Source organism: Acanthaster planci, linkage group LG04 (assembly GCF_054643075.1).
Source record: "Acanthaster planci isolate LZ-2023a linkage group LG04, COTS_SCS, whole genome shotgun sequence".
Taxonomy (NCBI): domain Eukaryota; kingdom Metazoa; phylum Echinodermata; class Asteroidea; order Valvatida; family Acanthasteridae; genus Acanthaster; species Acanthaster planci.
Window position 1 is genome coordinate 3,798,265 of NC_141780.1, and position 20,626 is coordinate 3,818,890.

General features: G+C 43.3%; 2 protein-coding genes across 2 annotated transcripts; both read right to left on the reverse strand.

Annotated features, from left to right (window-relative positions):
• Positions 1-451: 451 nt before the first annotated feature.
• On the reverse strand, positions 452-10,504 carry LOC110974153 (uncharacterized). The gene is made up of 3 exons (XM_022225557.2): positions 9,715-10,504; positions 4,315-4,538; positions 452-3,730 (listed from the first exon to the last, which is right to left on the reverse strand). Exons 1-3 carry the CDS (start codon positions 10,107-10,109, stop codon positions 3,027-3,029), a joined length of 1,323 nt encoding a protein of 440 aa, XP_022081249.2. The 5' UTR covers positions 10,110-10,504; the 3' UTR covers positions 452-3,026.
• A 5,242-nt stretch (positions 10,505-15,746) lies between these two features.
• On the reverse strand, positions 15,747-18,140 carry LOC110974242 (uncharacterized). Its single transcript, XM_022225741.2, has 3 exons — positions 17,901-18,140; positions 17,275-17,495; positions 15,747-16,820 (listed from the first exon to the last, which is right to left on the reverse strand). Exons 1-3 carry the CDS (start codon positions 18,007-18,009, stop codon positions 16,239-16,241), a joined length of 912 nt encoding a protein of 303 aa, XP_022081433.1. The 5' UTR covers positions 18,010-18,140; the 3' UTR covers positions 15,747-16,238.
• Between the last annotated feature and the right edge of the window lie 2,486 nt (positions 18,141-20,626).

The window sequence follows — 20,626 nt, forward strand, 5'->3', positions numbered from 1 at the left end:
TCTCTATCTCTTTCTCTCCCTTGAAGAATAGATGCCCTTTTGGTTGTAGGCCTACATAGTTTTCAATGAGGGAGGAAGCTTTCTGGTTTATAATTTGATGCTTTGCGGTCAAAAGGAACACGACATCGTGATTTCCTTTTACATGGTACGTATCTTGTCGGTGAACGATTATTCCTGTTTTAATTGTTCTTGAAGCTCTCAGCTAAATATGTGACACTTGTAACTATTGATTTTTAATTCGGATTGGGAAATATAAAAACACGTGATATATGTCGGTCACGGCATCTGTGTGTTTGTGCCATGCATGTGAAGTGTGGCCAATTCAGAGAACATCTCCAATCGATTGCTGCAGGAGGAAGTTCACGATATTTTCTAACAACATTATTAAAGACTGCAAAAAGGTGTTGTGCTACGGGCGCCGAAATAAAAAATTCTCGTCGTCAGTTGAAACTCAGTATTCCTGGTATTTATTGCTAATTGTAAAATAACTGCTTGCAACAGAGATGTTATTCTGGGTTGATGTATATTTCAAAGTCTATTTGTATTCGATTTCATCCACAAATTAATTAACGACACCATTTCACAATTTTACAAATTGAACCAAAAGCCAAGATTTTAAAATAGTTATTTTAATGAATAACTGAATAAAATCCACGTTTTAAACAGAAATCGTGGCCTATATTCACCTGTTTACTTGAGTCTTAGTCTTGTCTGACATTCTTACTTTTGACGTATTTCATGCTTCGAAATTTCAAAGAAGATAGTACAAATTTCGGTGATCAATGTCGGCTAGCAATTCAGAGGCGGCGCATGCTGAGAATGTAGGCTATGTGAACGACCGCAAGCACCACGAAACTGCCTACGTGCCAAAAAATGTGTTTGCCTCCACTGAGTGAATCGGGGAGGTGTCCCGTTGCCTGACGTCATTGAACAAAGCCGGAATTAAAGTGCAAGTAGTGGCAGGTTGCCATTAGCATCGTATGTACATGTATACTGAGTAAATACTGTGTACAGTGACGTAAATTATCATACGAGAGGGAAATACGCACGGGACAGAACCCAAAACGTCATAATCTATAAGCCCACATAAACAAACATAAAACTTTTCACCAGATTTAAATAGGTTCCCCTGAACATAAGTACAACTTCAAGAAAATAAATTTGTGTAATAATAAGATTTATTTTGTGGCATACACGTTTGATTTTGTATGCGAAGATTCTGTAAAATGAGAAGTTTTCTCAACTTGATTTCTCACAGAGAATGAGTTTTGTTCGCTTTCTTGTACCAAAAGCAAAGTTTGTTGCAAGCATTAATATTCACCAATCGCGTTCCTAAACCATTTGTCAACTCTGTCAGTGCAAATAAACCTCTAAATTATCGTTGACTCAAACCGGTCCAGCGCCGGTATTGTCGATGATAAAATACTTGGGGAAACTGTTTTTTCCCAAGACATCTCCCACAAAAAGAATAGTGATAACAATCGAATGTTATTACATAAAAGTATGACAAAATAAAAAGTGTGCTATGTAATTAACATTTGCCAAAATATACATATAGGCCTAGTCAACGTTACAAGGAAAGTATCCTGCTTCCACCAACTGCCCATTGCGAAAAAATAATAATAATTTAGATAAAAGCATTTTACTGGCCAAGAGTGGCTTAGAAAATAAGTAATCTTGCAACTTTGTCTTGATTTAAAACTGTGACAAAAAACAAAGCAAGATAATAGACCGAGTGCACCCGCTAACTCACGTGATCTACATTAGGTATCAAGCACTAATGGCGTCCTCCCATAGCAAATCGTGTTATAAAAAAACAAAGCCGATTTTTCTGTCAAATACTCAATACATCAGAAGTCTGGGTGCTTTTATACTGACCCTCGGCTTTATTTTTGCTAAATGGCACTTAATATGAGACACTTTGCGATGGGAGGACGCCAGGTTTGTTGATGTTTGATACCCACTTTAGGTCACGTGGCTTAGTAGGCGCAATCGGTCTCTTGTCTACAATTGCAAATCACAATCAAGGCCGAGTGCTGTGTCAAAAGTACCTCTTCACGCACGTAAGTTCTCCTCTGAAAGAGGGGAAAAAATAACGACTGGTTGCCCTATCCAAGGCCTCCGGTTACTGAAAACTGAATACAAAGCGAAGGAATCTCATTTTTTGAACGACTGAAGGAAAATATAATGCCCACGAAGTGAGGTAAAGGCGCTGAAACGGATATGAAGCATTTTGGCCTAATGATGTTGCAAAAACTAAGTGCCGGGATTTGTGGAATGGCTTGCAATTTTCATTACACAACTTCAAGCTGCAGTTCGAGGAGTAATAATGTGCAGCAGTGCTTCGAAATGCCTGGCTCTCTCGAATCCGAATTTTGTGAGAGCTTTGGTGTATTCTGCGTAAGTGTAATCGCTCTTCGACCCAATAATCATTTACAAAATTTACAAATTCATACGGAAAGTACAAATTCTCTAGTTCTCTCGACTAATATTCTGATTAAAATGGACTCCAAATTTAGACAAAACAAGCGGAGAATGAAGTTGTGCTCCCTTGCACATTGCATGCTATATTTACTGTTTAGTCTGACAACCATCAGGCTTATACCAAACCATAAGTCGAGTCTACCCGAAGCACCACATCGAGACACAAGGGAGGCCACACTTACCAAGCAAAATACTCTATAGCGTCGTTGCTCGTGCAAACTGCTCAGCTATTAAGCAAATGAATCCAACTTGCAACTTGCCAAAACTTCAAGTTTTAACCCCTCTTTCCATCCAACCGTACAAAGGACCCATACAAGATCATTTAAAACATTTAGTGCAAACAAACAGTGGCGTGACTAGGACGTGCCCCCCCCGTGGATGTCCCCCCCCCCCATTTGAAATCTCCATTGATTTTATAAAGTTATGCAGATGCAGCTTATTTTCTTGTGGTGCTTCTTGAAAAAATGTGTGTACCCCTGTGCGCCCGCGGACATTTATCCCTAGTTACGCCACTGGTAACAAACGAGTGCTTGAATGGTTTTTCAATACAGATGGCCCAAATCCTGATCTCGTACATTCAGAACCAGTCTGACTGTGCCTTTTGGCCCACAGGCGCACCCAGGCCCGTCCCCTGTGTTCATTCTGCATGGAGGTAATTGCAGTTGGTCGTTGGCTCGCCTCAGCTCGACCCTTGTCCTCCCCAGTTCCTCCTGGGTCGCCGTGAGCCCTTGCCGAAGATGCTCCACCATCTTCTCCAGGTACTCCACCCGAGAGTCGCTGGCGCTTCGGTCCCTGTAATCTCGCCGTTTCTCAGCACATGTTCTCGCAGCCACGGGGCTTGACGTCACGGGGGTAGCAGCATGCTCCTGACGCGGCTCCCGGTGGTTACACTGATGCCGCTGGTTGCCGGTGTCGTTGGTGACCTCTGGGATGACATTCATGCCCCTGTGGTTGTCCCGCCGCGGAGAAAAAGCCGTCGTCATGCTGAGATCGTTCACGCTCGACTCTAACGACGCCACTGTCGACGCGGCGGAGTGCCTTCTACCGTTCTGCCAAGAATTTCTGGCTCCTTCGTCCGGCGAGCAACTCCCTCGGAGGATGTTGCTGGGACAACTGTGCCATGAAATGCAACGGTCCAACTTTTGTATGGTTCTGATTGGTGGGGCCAGCGGCCGCGTCTTCATCAAATCTATCTTGTCATTGGTCAATTTCCTCTCCTGATGATTCCTGGCGCAGTCATCAGTATCTGAACCAAAAGTCAGCACATAATTATAATTAGATTTATGTTGCAAACAAAGACAGAAAAGAACAAAGACATTTATGGCACCGCATTCAATTCTTCGGTGAAAGTTTACTTTATTCTACATACTTAGACAACTTCAACATCATCCTTCTTTGCTAGCTCAACAAAAATTGAAGTTGTTGCTTCGTTTTAGTTCCTATTAGGAAAGTGACAGAGAAGAACCCTATTCCGAAATGCTGATCAGAGCAGGGATTTCGTTGAAGGGTAGAGTATGGCGGTTAAAAGACTGCTATTGGCTAAGAATCATAGAGAAAGATTCCTTAAGTTAAAGGGGACACAATAATCCCGTGGAGATGCAATAGGATCACGGAAAATGCATCCCTAATTCGGGACCTTTAAAAAGCCCGTCGAATGAAAAAGTTTGGGTGGCAAATATGTGCACTTTAATTCGTTTTACTGTGGTTTTTGTGTCTCTGCTGTTATTTATGACGTTGTTTTATTATTCAGTTTTATTAATCATTTAACACTAATTATTCTGTTGTGAGACCAAGTGCAGCACACCGGAAATTCTACGGGAAGATACACACCTGGATACATTACGGCTCCGAGGTACTGCACGATGCGTTGGTGCCTGGCTGCTGACGCGTCGTCCAGTGCCGTCTTCCCCTTGGAATTCACGATGTGCAGGTCGCATCCGGCCTCCACTAGACACCGCACTGTCGTATAGTGGCCCCGAAACGCCGCCAGGTGGAGGGGCGTGTCCCCGTAGCTTGTCTGGGCGTTCATGTCTGCGCCATTTTTCAAGAGCAGCCTATGTCATCAAAAGGGGAAGAAAGACAACAGCTTTAATGGGGGGAAATTCTTGGAGCTTATCGTCTTCTTTGAGTTGATTTAATAATATGACTTATTAAATCAAATTGGAAGATTTCAATATTCTCTTGAATATAATTATATACAGCCGCTATCTTGAAAGCAGCTTTGTAACATTGATTCCGTACCAATGACGACTCTTAAAACGTAATTTCGTGACTGCCTAGATTTACATCGCCCACTTTAAACTCTAAAACAACCGTTAATGATGTTGGGTCCCAATGGGATGATAAAGACAACAAGGAAGCGGAACTTTCTTACGAATGGAATGGTATTTCTATTGTTCGAATGTGTCAATCGTGTCATAATATCCGGGTCTCGAAGTGACTCCTTTCGTGTTATCAAGAGTCAATTTCCCAGGCACGTATGGTTTGCGTACGGCAGCCTCCCGAATTAATCTGAGCCAACGGGCTGGTTTCAAACAAAAAAAAATCAAAAGTAAAAACTGGCTATTGGATGGATAAAGAAACGGATGTAACGGTCCCTTGCAGAGCATCAGTCTTTGTAACCAAATGCGGAACACCACTCACGTTGCCGAAAACAGTCATTGAATTTTTGCAAGGGAATGAGAGGCGACATTGTGATGCATGTGCGAGGTGGGTGTGCTGTGAGCATTGAGGGGGTATCATCTCTCGTGAAAAGATGATGGCTCCATCGAGCAACAGCACTTAAGTAAAGAGAAAAAAAAGATCTTCCTGGCAAAGGATTACTGAAGGAAATAGTAAAGACGTGATACCCTTGACACGGACATACCATATAGGATTGCGTAATTGTTCCTGTATTTTAGAGTGATACAATTTTCTGCTTTCCTTTTCCTTAAACTCTCGAAAGTTGGCGCTTCAAGGGCGCAGGAACAAGAAGAAACATTTACTGAGCAGCAACGAACGAAACAGCTGTTGGTAACAAAAAATCGATGCAGAAGTAAAATTGGGAAGCGAAACGGGAAGCACTCTCATTCAAGTTTCATCACAAACTTCATCAATCAGATTTAACGGTTTCACTTTCCCTTGTCTGTGTTTTAATTCAAGCCGAAGAGCCTAATGAATCACCTCATTTTCCCGGTTGCAATTTTTAAAAAAATCCTTTCTCCTCTTCATGGGTTCAAAGAAGCAGGGTTTTTTTCAAGGATGAAGAAGCATTTTTTGAGGGGGGTTGTTTTCAGGGATAAGATAGCAGTTCATATTTTGCTTTTTCCTCCTGATGGATTCTTTCTCGTTGCTGCTGTTTCTGGTGTTGATTTAACTGAGGTTGTTGCTGTTTGTGTTGCTGTATTGCTATTGTTTGTCGTCGTCGTCGTTGTCGTTGCTGTTTGTTTTTCTTTATTGCTCTTGTTTTGAGTTTGCCCGTTTTGTTTAGGTGCTTTTCTTTTGGGGCTGTTTGTTTTGTTGGTGTGTTTGTTTGTTTCTTTCTTTTGTTTCAGTTTGTTTTTTAGTTTGATTTGTTTGTCAAGCTCGAAAATTTTAAACAAAGCGCAGAAATGAAACGGACAGTTCATTATTTTGTCAAGGATGACCGACAAGGCAAAGCGCTGGTACGCCTTCATCCGGCGTAACAGGCGATATCTGGGCCCTGAACCCAATCCCTGGAATACCGGGAGTTGGATGTGATCAAAACCTTGTCCAGTGGACAGGAATGAGCTCACGTTACGGTGCACTGTTAAACCACAAAATTACCGACGTTTTCATATCCTGGTTTTGGATAATCTGGGATTTCGAATGAGTACGTTCCGATCCGGGCTTTGCACCCACAACTCCATTCATCCAATATAAAAAGAAATCCGGATTTTTCTTCATTGAAGCGTGAGCTTCGTTTGCGTGGACGATTTGTCATTCCCTGCTGCCTTAAAGTCGGAGCCTTGTGAACATTTTTTAAAGCACATGATCAAAAGGGGTAGACTCCCTGGATTGGTAACTTTTTTGTGCCCTGTAAAACACCTCTGAAGTTCACATCCTGTCTGGTTTGAAGTACCGGGTTAACAGTAAAAAGTTCTACGATACGAGGACGCTGTTTGAAAGCAAATACCGGCAGACGGGGGAAAATCCGGCTACTGAACTCGAGCACCACCATCAAAAGAATCAGCAGCGACAATGCCCCGCCAGGAATATGGCGGACCTACTCCGTCTCCTTACTAGTCTTTGTCACCAGCCCTTACCTTAAATTAAGTTACGCGGGTAACCACATGCTTGTCATTGTACTGGGACACGCATGCGGTTAGGGATTCTCATCGAAAATAGATATCTCCAGAAACCGCGAGGAAATTCTGTGATTCTCTGCAGCTTTTTGTGCACGGAGCATGTGCAACCTAAAGATTTCTAGCGTGAGCAGAATGGTCCAATAAGAGCCTCTGGTGCACTTGTACAAAATATAGACAGTTTATCAACCATTCCGAGTTGTGCAAAGCTCTTTCCTGATCCCTCCACTGGCAAGTGCGTATGGAACCAGTCTAAACTCCATTCATTAAACAAACAAAAGACCCATTTGTGGCGGATCGGAGCAGTGATACTGGTTTCTCTTTTAACAACCAATGCCCTATCCAGATTGTTGAGGCCTTTTTTTAAATGTAGATCAGTGACGAGAGCTTTAGATATCCTGCCTCACTCGTGTGGGTCATGTATACGGACGGGTGTTCCGACGTCCTTTCGAACAGGTCAGGGAATATGTGACCCAGCGCGCTTGAAGGATAAATCTAAGAAGAGTTCAAAATGATTCTGTTTAAGACCGGCTCTCTGCCCACAAATGTTCCGGCATTGTTGTCTCTCGTCTAGATTGTGCACAAGCAGTTTTGTTCAGTTATTATATGCATAGTCTCTTGCTCCTACGTTTCTTTGCGAAATTTCCGTCCCTACGGTCACACGGAAGTTCTCTCAATAAAAGCTTGCTCTGCGTCAAGTGTACTTTTAGAATACATTAATTGCACCATTCCTTCGCACGCGTAAGTTCTCTTTGCAGAAAGAAGTAAATCCTTTAAAGTCATCGAATTTCCTTGTTTCGCCGGACAGAGATCTCCATATAACCTTCAGGAAATTATTTCCCTTCCCCATCATGCTCATTCACCAATGTAAAGCTATAGGGGAATAAACTTTCCGGTCTTGTTGAAATTCCCATCGAAATTTCCTTATGTTTGCACTTGACATCGGATGATAAACGACAAACCAAAATCGCCACATAAAATTGAGTGAGTTTATTTCTTGTTTTCGACTTTACTAGACCCATAAACTTGTTGAAAGTTAACCTGTGCAGAAGTTGTCCTTCCCACAGACTTCGCACCATGTTTTATACATTTCAAGCCACGAGTGATGCATAAAAGCCCCACATTTCTATCATCAGAACACGCGCTCGAACGTTTCTAAACTGGAACAGCAAAAGTCGTGGAGACCTTTTTTGTCCTTGAAGAAGCACAAATTAATGCCCAGCTAACAACATGCAGCGTTACACACTTCGATTAACCGGGTGACAGCAGAACGCGAAATCGGGTGGCAGGCAGTATCTCGTAGCACGCGGCACGTCACAGAAGGTGATTTCCCGGATTATGTCATCATCGACCAGTCCCTGCAATGACGTCATCGCTCGGCATTCCTGACGCGGAAGGCACATTCGATTCTACTGATGCTGTAATATATATGGTGACCTTAATCTTTGCTGCGCATGACCTATACCCTACATGACATGAATCTAATACAAATTCCAATAACGTGTGACCTTTTGGCCATTTGCAGTTCTGAACGTAATACAAAACCAAACTTGGTTAAGTTCCTCCTTCATAGCTTTTGTAAATTTGGCACAATTTACGCAAAACTTCAGTTAAAGGACTTGAAACCATAGTTGTCTGTCTAGAGAAAAACTGGGCTCACCGATACGAATACTTAATTTTTCTTTGAAGGAAACAATCAAAAAGCTTAGTTTACTTTTAAAAAAAAGGTGCAGACAATACAATGTGTCTAATTGATTCATACATTCTGTTCTTTTGATAGGCCAGCCTTGTTTTGTGTAATTACGGTTTACTTTGTGAGCAGTCTAACCCTTTACAAATCCAAAAGCCGAGGTGTTGGCTTCATTTTGGTAGAATTAACAAATTAATGGCCAACTTGAAAATCACGGCCGTTCTCAAGCCTTGTTCCGAAAGCCTCCACACAGACAAGAACGAAAATTTCACACAGAATGTGTCGCACATGGGATTCTTGTTTGTGGACGCATTCATTAAAGATTTCGGTTACACAAGGAAAGGTCATTCCACAGTCACATACGTGGGGATCGAGCGACACGTGATGGAGGACGGGTGTTCACGGAGTTTCAGATCGTTCACGTTTTCACCGGCTTAATAACGACTTTCCACAAACCCAGAAAATGGAAATTTTTTTTTAAGAAATGGGACGAACGGAAAGAAAATAAAGAGGAGATGGAGAAATTTGACCCCTCTATGTGATGATTTGTCAGCCTGCTATACTCTTGTTTGCCTCCCTACCCAAAGAGCTATTCCTCTTTCTGCCACGACTAAGGTCTGTGAGGTGAGAGCTCCACCCCAGCGAGCAAAAATCCTTTAATCCCCAGCCTCTTTTTCTTCTTTTTCCCCCTCTTTTTTAAGAGACATTTTCGATCATTTGCATTCATTTCTTCCACTCTCCGCACATCATTTTTATTTCGTGGAATTTGTCAAACGTCAGCACCCAGCTCACCTTCGCAGTTCACTGGCGATGATCAGAAATTCGTGCAAAAAATAATTCCCTGTGCGTCGGTGAATTTGCATGTCCAATATAAATAATGGACGCATACACTGAATGCTTCGTTATGGCAAAAAAAATCTACAAAAAAGCTGTGCTAAGGTTTGGAAAGATTAGTTAATATCATTACCGCTTCACCGCGACAAAGTGTTCTAGACATTTTCTTACTACGTAGGCCTATTTGGAAAGATGCACGGCCTACATTTTGTTGTTGGGGTACCGATGTGAAGTGTTAAGCAACTCTTGATAACAAGTACAAGTTTTGATAATACATTGAAAAATTCAAGTTTGCTACATCCCTACAACATCATCCTGATGCAACATGAAACTGCTTAGAACTAAACTTTAAAAGAGGTTACCATGTTTTCCTATCCCATCATTACGAGCTTGTGTTCCTACCTGACAATATCTTCGTGACACCGCTCGGCGGCAGCGTGCAGGGGCACGGCCCCCCAGGCAGTGCACACGTCTCTCTGGTCCCGTCCCATCGCCAGCAGGAACCGCGCCGTCTCGAGTTGCCCCGTGACGCAAGCACAGAAGAGCAGCGTCTCCCTGGTCTCCGGTGTCTGGTACCTGACTGCGTTCTCTGCCTCCTCCGAGGTCAACAGGGAGAACACCCTGCGCACGGAGCTTAGATCTCCCTTCTTGACAGCTGTCGTGAGCTCCGTCATGCTGATAATATTTGGCGCGCTCCGCCCTCGGTAGTCTGTGATCTCCGCCGCTGCTTTGCGGCGAGAGCCCGTGGTACGTTCTGATGAGGCTCTCTGGCCGGTAAAATGTGTGCTCTTGCACATACTACACGATGTTGTGCACACCTAACTCTGAGCCCTGCCTGTGTGTCATAAAATATCACGAGAATCAATTCATTTCATTCATTTAAATTCAGCACATTCTGCTTGTGAAGGTCCTACTGCTTCTATTCTGTCAAAGTCATCTTTTATCAAGGCCTATCTAAAGCCCGTGCACGCTGGAATGACACTTCTCACTTCCGGGTGGTTGAGTTCCGCCTGAGTCACAAGCCATTGCGCCAGTTTCAGAGGCAACACTTTCTTGGAAACTTGTCGCAATGTTACATGTACATGTACTTTGCCCTAATTTTTACTGCTTTCCTGTGTGCTGGGACGGCCCCTTCGGGCCATGGATCAGGGGCATCTTGTCACATGAACATGTATGTCAAGCAAACATAATTATTTATGATACATCCGCGCATGCGTTATTGTATTCTTCATCGCTAGGTACGATTGTAGACGTTGTTTTTAGAGTGGTTGAATCGAGTCGGGTGACTTGGACTCGAATCAGAATCAGGTCGACTTGACTATCAGCTTTGACTTGTGACTGGACTTGGACTAGCAAAAATTGACGCATGACTTACATGTACTTCGAACTTGCTGCCAGTTGACATTTACATGTATTCGGTTAAATAGCTTTTCCCTAGAATGCTCACACATGACTGACGTGTAACTTTAAAAAAAAAACACTGGAGGTTCAATAGGGAACATAAACATTAGACTGTTTCTTATTTACCCCAAAAAATTAATATGGAAAGTTCTCCACACATCGTTCTAGCAGTCCGTACAACACTACCATTGCACAGATCTAGACCACATCAACTATTTTTAATACCTGACTACTTGATAAATCATAGTGGACCTTCCGCAAGCATGATTATTTAGCCGGGGATCCCGACAAGGATATCCCACCACGTATGCCCTTAGCAAACACCTGCTGACAACCGGTGTTAGTCAGCAGGTGGATTTAAAAAGAGAACGACTGCACAGAGAACTTTGATCTGATACGGGTACTGAACCCAGACCCAAGTGTTTCCTATCCTTTTATTTGTTAAAAAAAACAAAAACAAAAAAATAAGCAAACAAAGTCATAACCTAGAAACGAAACCGGGTGGAATATTTTTCAGGTCATGATAATGTAGACCTACTGCTCCGGCTCCATTTTGTGACTGTCAAAGGTTGAACTGCCGCTCGCTGAAAAGTCATTCAAGCGAAGTTCCTATTATGAAGAACGCTGGTATTGTAATGTTCCCAAAGCAAGGTGTTGGGGTGTGCTTGTCACATTTGTTCGACAATCGAGGACAAGTTCGAAGAATCTGGAATTGCTAATAAGGTGAATGTAATTGTGAATATCATCCTCGAAAAAAAAAACTGTGTACGACGAGGGAGTCTTTGAGAAATGTCCCCATTAAATTGTGCGGGAACGATGAATCTCGCCCGTGTCATACAGTGACCGGCCAAATGTGGACGGCAACCTTTCAATTTTCAAATTTTTTGTCAGAACTCGACCATTTCGTTTGATGTCTCAGTTCCCTGATCCGGTGTATTTGCAGTTGGATAAAAGCACCAACTCAACGAATCACTGCGACAGGAAGAATGGAACGGTGCAAATCATGCCCGCCGAGATTTGTTTGGGCGGCCAAAGTACAAGTCTCCCACGACGCACGGCCCACACTGTACCCATGGACAATAGGGTCTTGTTTGCATTACGGATTCCCGTAAAAGCCAGCCTCTTTGGTGTTACCAATTCTTACATGTTGGGGGTGTAAAAGCCGGCACGCCGGTCCTGAGATGTGATAAAATCAAGATAGCTTTTACAAAGTGAAGAGGAATGTCCGGTACATGTATACAAGATTCTAGTTACTACGACTGCATATCCAGGTTTTGGGTCCGGGGTGCTCAATCGAATTTTTCGCAACAAAAAAAGACGGTCCTTTTTTCCGTCAGCAAAAGAATCCTCACAATCCCACAAAGACGAAAGATAGTACTCGTAGTATACCGGTATCGTTTCTTTAAAAATGATAGCTTGTCTCTGAGGGGGGACGTTCCTCCTCCTTCGCCCCTCCCCCCTCCTAGATGCAAAACTGGACATTTGGAATGAGTTAAAACTAGGAAGTTGCAATAATTTCTTATAAGATGCACTTTTTATGAGTAGATTAGCGGCTGATTTTGCTTAAATCATTGAACAATTGTGTAAACGTCCCTGAATGGCAAAAGACATTCTAGAAACTTTTTCCAAGAGCGTCGATTTACCGGATATCAGTTGAAGAAAGTATTACGGCCACAAAAATGTAAGGAGTTTGTCCTAATGCTGATGAAAAGTCTAACCAAGCAATCAAGACTGTATGGCAGTGATCCTCTTCACACCTTGTAAAGTTATCTTGTCAATTTCTACAAAATTAAGACCGAACAAACACGACGAGTGACGGGGGAGGGGTTTAAGAACAAGAATTTGGGGAACCAACATTATGGTTCAATCACAGAATTTCAGCTGCATTTTGTGTTATAAACCACCCCCCCCACACACACACACACACCCAACCGTTCATGATCGTCGTATATATCTTATTTTCAATAAGCCTGAAATTTAATGTAATGTATGTGACTCAGCTGTGAAATTCTGTGCACGTTTAAAAGAAATGCACTCCACTTTGTTGTAATTATGCTTTACAAATAGCACGTGACACATTATTTACAACATCTGCGCGGGTAAACTGGGAGTTTTCCCCGTGGATGTTTTCAAGCTGAGTCTGAGTCCTTACAGAGACTCCGTTTACAAACACACAGCTAGGAAGTCAACAAATATTTCCCTAAGGTTAATACAGGAAACCGAATGGGAAATATTCTTTTACAGAAAACGTCAACAATGACAGCAGAATGAACTGTCGACCCTGCCTCTTCTTTGTGGTTATAGTTTGCTCGAAGTTTTCCCGGTTTATGAGTTTGTGCTGAGCTGCTTCCGAGCCAGGAAGTACGGTTAAGGTAAGCAATTGTCAAACGGAGGTTGACTTCGGAGAAAGGAAAGGTTCTGCATTGCAAACACGAGTGTTTGCCGAGTTACAAATATGCCTGTAATAGAATCGGAGGTGTTGCTCATTTCAGGAAACGAAGAACTCACAGACAACTGCAAAGGTTGGTTGGTTGCAACGCTGAATGACTTTATAACGACATGGAACTACCTGGAAGACAATTTTGAAGACTTGCTCATTTCCGTTTGACAGTTTCGACTAAATTCACATGGGGAAAAATTTTGAAGTAATACATGTACATAAATATGTAATGGTCTGTTTAAAGGAGCGGAAACCGTGAAGTCCAGTGTCTTAAAAATATTCTTTGCAATTTTCCTTTTAGATTATCGAATATCTGCAGGGTTAAGTCATTCTCTGTGTTGCCCCAAAGAATGTTGGGCATAAGTTTCGTTTTTGACAAAGGATAAAATCAGCCCGATGTCGGGTCAGGTCCTTGAACTGAATGGTTACTGTTTTAAAAAAAAATCAGTCCCATGCAGGTTTCAAAAATAAATACAAATGATGTATACTGCTAGGCCTACTGAACACCAAATGAAAATACGACCCGTTTGGTAAGTAATGGGGCACATGAACATTATGTGGTAAGACTCTGACAACTAGGGAAAATATTTCTGCAACGTTGGCGCTCATACGAATAGTATCTAGGTAGGGCCTACCAGATAAAACGGTCTATAATTTCATCACATTTGAGATGGTGATCGTTGGGTTATTAAGCTAACAAAGAGGACATTAAACCCAGAGAAATTCTGTAAATTTGCAGATTTTTAGTTTCAGCCTTGCTTTTGTTGCAAAAAAAGGACGGGAAGGGCGAAGCATTTTTCCCCCTTTCTTTCTTTTTGGGTAGGCCTATATGTCCGGATTATTGACAAAGATAATTGTTTGTTGAGATGTATCATTTCACTCTGAGGTTATTCATCTGAATAGAAAACTTCTTGGTTGCTGAATCGATTCTTACAATGTCATTGTGATTGTTGTGCTCCTCACAACACACAATGAATAATTATCAGGCTAAATGTTCCGGCACAGATTTGAAGAAGGGTACACGGATACAAAGGTCCCGGCCGCAGTGGCTGTGTCCACTGCGGTGAAGTTACGGGGAAGTCCCAGACCAATACGCCGGTCATCGCTGCGGGATGGTTGGTTGGGTGGGCAGGTCGTGGTTGGGTCTTTGTCTATTTACACGTCACTAAGTGACCAATCAGCAGACCTATGAGACTGTATTCCTGTGATTTCCGAGGACATATTTCACGTCTAGGAAATAGCACGACAGTGCATAGTCATGACGAGCTGTAAGTTTTGAAAATGAGTCACATGATTTAGACGATGACGTAAAACAAATATCACCTGTTATTGATTCATCACTATTAGATTACATTTCTCTACACAAGGCACCCCTTTGACAATGAGTGCATCAAGGGGGGGGGTGTCAAACCATATGCATTTCGGGTTATCGGAAATGCTTTTAAGCTATTCAACGGGATGATCTGTCATGCGACAAAATACACATGTATTTAGATTTCATTAAGTCATCCAGGTGTTGGCTCTTGCATAACTGCTTTCAGTGTATTTGAAACGTTTCTATTTCTGGACAGGGGAGAGGAGAAAAAGTAGGGCTGATTTTCGCTAAACACCTGTTAAAACCTAATGTATCCGCAAGTCTTGTATTAGAATAAGTCGACTGATTTGAGATCATTGAAAATGGGTGTAGGCGTACATGGAGCCCAATATTTAGATTGTAATGAAATATTAGGCCTATTTACAAACACATGTATTATTTAACCACTAGGTGACTTTAGGCAACACCTTCCTTCCTTCGTTTGTCAAAATGCGATAAACAACTCATAAGCGGAAGACAAAGGGATAAAAGAATATGCCTATTCACACATTCTTAAAATACAGCTGCCCGTAAAGGACAATTAAAGTAACATGATGCTATGTACTGTGTTTATAAATTTTATATATAGAGGGCGCCAAAGACGAATAACCTGAACCACGGGTGTCCTTTCTTTGGCGCGTCGCAAGCGCATTTTTCACCAACCGCTTGGCCCAAACATTGATTGCCTGTGAGTACAAAAACAGTGAAATATTCCAAAGAAATTTCTTGCAAATACACGGTACATGTGTTACAAGCACTGCAGAAGAATTGCTTGTGATAAAATACTGAAATTCGCAGCTATTCGAAGCATGCTATATACATTTTGAGGCAAGAAAGTTGCCAACCAAGACAGAATTTTCTTCAAACTTTTGCAACTGCTGCGCGAAGCCCTCAAAGCGTGGGGTCCAAGGCCTGCTCAAGATCGATCCTGGGATATTCGGGATTCTACATGTTTTGTGGTGCGATCCGAGGTAAATTCTGGCCGCTTTATCAAATTTTTATAGCAATTGCTTTTGCAAGATTTATCTCATTTTTGAAATAATGAGTAGCTGAATTATATAAAAAGGGGGAGGGGACAAATGATAAAAAACATTGGGGGACATGTTCCCCACCGATTGATATCCATACATGATGCCCACGAGTCCCCCCCCCCCATTGTAGTGGGCACTTGACTGCACATCTGACTACTGCAGTGCACATGTTTTTCTGTCTCTAATCTTGCTGTGCCTGTGCACGCAAATAAATTGATGTCAAATTCAGCTAATACATGTCCAATAGTAGTAGGGTTATTTTGAAGACTGGTCTACTCTATTGCATCAAGTGTTTTGAGTACTCAAAGTCCAATCCCCATCATAAATTCAAATAAAGACAACATGCTTTTTCTGAATGAATCATCTCTCCTTTTAATTCACTTATAGGCCCTATGTATACTTATTCTCCAAAAAATGAGCAAGAAAATTACAAAGACACCATCTGAATAGAACTTCAATTCCTGTACGATCTATAATAAAGCCACATTAAACATCAGTTTTGTGTGCAAAAGGCAGAGTGAATCTTTAAATATACAGCAAAGGTCAACATTCCAGTCCAACACCAGCGAAAAATCAAGTGAAACAAATGAATAATTAATAGGAAACACTTGATATAAGAATGCAAAATAACTATAAACCCAGGAAGAACGCTGGACAGACAATAGAATACATTATCGCAAATATAAAATGTTCTGCAGAGTCAGTAACGAGCTATTGCTAGGAGTCCGGCGGTTTCGTATCCCCACAGACCCGTAGAGTCTGCTCCGAGCTGAATCGGAGTAGACTGGGGTACAACAGAAGCATCAAACATCGCAGGGGTGGCCACAGCACCAATGAACGCTCCCTGAAACCCAGACGAGTAGGCGCAAGTGTAGCGACCAGGAAGAGTCGCCACCGCGTAGCCAGGAGGAGGACTCCGCGACCCGGCACAGATCCCGAAGTGCTGCGGTGCGTAGAACCCGGCGTATGGCGATGGAACCTGCGGAGCTTGGAAGAACGGGGGGTAGGGGGCTGGGCACGACCTCGAAGGGGAGCAGTGGGGGGAAGAGGGAGTCCCAGCGGGGGCGGATGATGCGCTGTCCGGTGTGGATGACGCAGGCTGGTCGTCAGGTGTGTCGGCTCCGTCTGGCTCCGTCTTTACTGCCGATTCGGTCTTCGTCTGAGGCGACAGGAATGGGGTAGAGGGTGCCGCTGGGGCTGGTGACAACGACGGCTCGGGGGTCATACCTCCGGCGTGACGACCGTGGCGACGGTGTCTGGCACGGCGGTTCTGGAACCAAACCTGTTGATTGAAATGGTAAACTAAATTACCAGGAGATCGCTGTGGATTTTACAAGCCGAAGATAATCCGTTTAGCCTGAGGTGTGATTGTCGAATTGCTAAACGAGGCATTTTAAAAGGCTGCAAATCGATAACGTGCCAGACGAGTGTTCCAAGGTGTTAGTTGTGACAACAGGATTGAGACGAGATAACAAGATATGCTAAGTGTCTGACATCGATTCTTACTAAAACGGGGTTTGTTTACTGATAATCGATTCTCTCAAAATAGCGACGCCAGTAAAAAAGAGAAAAAAAGAAGTGACCATTCAAATCTCCTAAAGACGTATCCATGTTTTTGGGGGCCGACAAAACATAGAAAGGCCAAAAAGAAAGAAAACTGCATTACCTTTTCATAAAGGGAATTTTCAGCCAAAAAGGTTAAAAAAAAATAGGCGAAGAACCTGAATTTAACGAACCTGAACTCTAGCCTCAGTCATTCCAATGGCGTCAGCCAAGATCTCTCGATTGCCAATGTCTGGATACTGGTTCACAGCGAAGACCTCCTCTAGCTGTTTTCTCTGCTCCGCGGTGTAGATGGTTCGGGGACGTCGGCGGCGGCGGTTCCTCAGCGGCCCTCGCACAGTGGATTCGGCCGGAGAACTAGCACCCCTGACGGTACAAGGCGCTCGCGCTGGAGCTGCAAAGAAAGAGACGCGAAGTTAAGAGATATGTCAAACAAAGAGTGCATGGCAGAATTATGTCTTCGGACATCATAGATTCTGCAAGGGTCTCGAGATCCTCTCCAACCAAGGCCTAGTATTAGATCCAAATGTTGTCTCTGCTGGCTGTCTGACGATACGACTGTCAAGTAAACCCTTTGGAATTTTATGACAGCAGAGTGAAAAGTGAAATACCTTACAGTATTTCTTCGAAAATGGGGTTATTATACACCACTTTTCATCGCATGTGCATGCTTATGTGCATGTATTAAACCACAAACAGAACGTAGGGCTGAAATTCAGCCAGTTGTATGTAATTGCTACTCAGAGTTGCATTTCAATAGTTCTGGATAAAAGGATTTTTGCCGTCGTGTCAGACTCACCTAGCGAAGGTCCGAGGATATCCTTAATGAGATGGCTTGCGGGTCTGCTAGTTCGCACAGCCCGGCTCTGGGTGGGAATCACGGCACTTTCCATGGCATTGGCAGGCATAACGAGACGAGAAACTTTGCAGAATTACAAGGAGGAGAGAAGACGCTCCAAGATTGTGCCAGTTTGGAGTTCAGTTGTCGAATGAGAAGCATTCCACCACGCGTGGGCTCTAATAATACCCCGATAGGGCGGCTACCTTTGATTCATTCAAGGCTACATCGGCGGTTGCAAGCTGATTGGCCGAGATGCGCGTTTGATCTGATGGCGAGGAAACAAAAGCGCCTCGGCGGATCAAAGTCCTGAGCCGCCAGGGGCGACTTTTGATTGGTCGGGCGGCGTGTGCCTTAAAAGACTTTACAACACCCGCCCGTCGTAATCGCCGAAGTTGTGAACTGTAGCTTACCCAGAAAGCCCTATTAATTGGATAAGACGTGCCGGACTTTTAACAAGTTTAATGACTGCCCCCACCAACCCCACCTGAGGAACTGTCTTAAGTATGCCCTATCTTAGCAATTAGCTTGCCCAATTTCTCTGAAACGGCTTCATCAACTGTTTATTTACTTAAATACAAAGCAAAAGCCGTGAATGTAAGAAGCTGCACTTGCCCGCATTATTCTCTCCGTGTTTTTTGTCACCTCTTGTCACAATAAAAATTGAGATAATCCTTCAAGCAAACGCAGCACGTATAAAAATAAGAAAGACAAATGCCTAGTTTAAGCCGACTCTAAACCCGCCAATATTACAATGTATAATATGGAAATATAGTCTCTGAACATTCTGAGGCTCACAATGCCCCCTTCCCCACATCCATCCTTCCCAAGATGGTACTCTCCCATTAAACTCTGGCCGTCAGGGTCAGACTTACTAGGCCCTCATACATTCTCATGTTGGTTGCAGACGCAATCCTTAAATCTAAATAATGTATGAGGGCAACATCTAAATAATGAAAGAAACAACCTTAAAAACGTTCACAGTCCAAACACTTCTTTGCATTACACGGGAAGGGATTTATAGTTTTGCAGAAAGTGCAAAAAAAAAGCTAATTCTTCACGTAATAAAAAGGTTGGGATACTTTCATTCTTTTCTTTTCTGGATCTTCAGGGTCCCCCGCTCCTCAAACCGTTCAATCTGCAGCTGTCGAGGTCTCGTCCAATGTTTTATAATTATCGTTGAATGGCAGGTCGCCTTTCAGATATATGGAAATAATATCAATTATATCGAAAATGCGTAGCTGGAAACATTTTGTAGGTTTTGTCAACTCCAATCCAGGAAACACTGTCTTTATGTGAGCCCCTTCCAAGTGCTGAGCATCTTATGGAAGTCTTTTGAAATTCAAAGTTATCGTTCCGAAGAGACCAGAGAATAGAGAACGCAACTGCTTTGGGGGCTTTCCTTCAAACACGTGGCAGGGCGGTATCTGACATCGATACCTTTACAATTCGGAACTTTGAACTGCGGCAGCAAAGGAGCAGGCGGGCGTGTCGGTGAATGCCGCGGTTTACTTGCGGAACCGTACTGGGGAGATTACGAGCCAATACCCGAAGAGTGCGGCGTTTGGGGGTCTTCCTCGGTAACAACCAAGGACAAAAGACCTAGCTCAGAGTTGAATGGTCTCGAGCGGTGTCGAGTCATCTTTGCAAGTATCCCATCTCCGCTAGGGTGACTTTGTCATTCATTGAGGAAGGAGAATGTACCTAACACTCATCCATGGAGGTGATGATTCACCCAAATGATAACTTGTTGCACTGTGGTGTAACATGACATTGTGTATATGGATTGGATAAGTTGGAGGGAGGATGGTTATAGGCAATGTGCAACCACAGGAGGGATGGGTAAGGGAAAACCTGAAAAGAATATGTCGAAACCGTAATGAAACATATTTTCGCTCCAGGCTACCCCAGAAATATCCATACGTCAGCGGCTGCGGAACAATATTTAAAGTGGGGGGGGGGCAGTTATGAGACCATCATGTATCGGCCATTAATTGGCCAATCCATTAAGCCCCACCCCATTATAGGACATGCAAAAAGTGGTGGGCATGGCCCCCAAGTCGAAACAGTTCCCCTGGTTCCTCCCCTTCTGCAGCCAATGCCATGCGTGCGAAAAACACTCAATTAAACACTGTTAGCCAAGTCTAGATAAGCACGGTCTCTCGTTCCCTTGATGTCAGCTCTGGTCTTTTTGTGTGGAGCAGTCATGTTTTGGGGGGAGAGTTACGACAGTATCACTTGTACCTCACTGCAAGAGGAACCTCTACCGGCAGATCCCCAACTGACTGTCACCCACTTTCCATGTCCACTCCTCCGCCCTGCTCCATTTATTTGCCTCTGCCTCTTCTTTTTCTGTTCAGACTCTGGCTGCATCCGAATTTGTCGTCTAAAGCTAGGTCTAGGTCTTCGCTTCATTGGAAATGTGGGGAGACTCGTAAACAACAGACCTAGCCGTAGCCCCTGGAAGCCCGTCTCGGACATGGCCTCTGAGTAGTTTTCAGACGATTTCCAACTTCTTGAAGATTTTTTTTTTCCTAGCAGGGTTTGTCAGCCCCATTCCAGATTTCAGCCATCACAACTGCAACCTGCAACAAGAATTGATCTCGCGTTGAACATTACTAACTTGTATGGGAGTTCAACGACCGCCAGGTCATTGGTCTCTGTCGTCAGGGCATGTTCACTGCGCC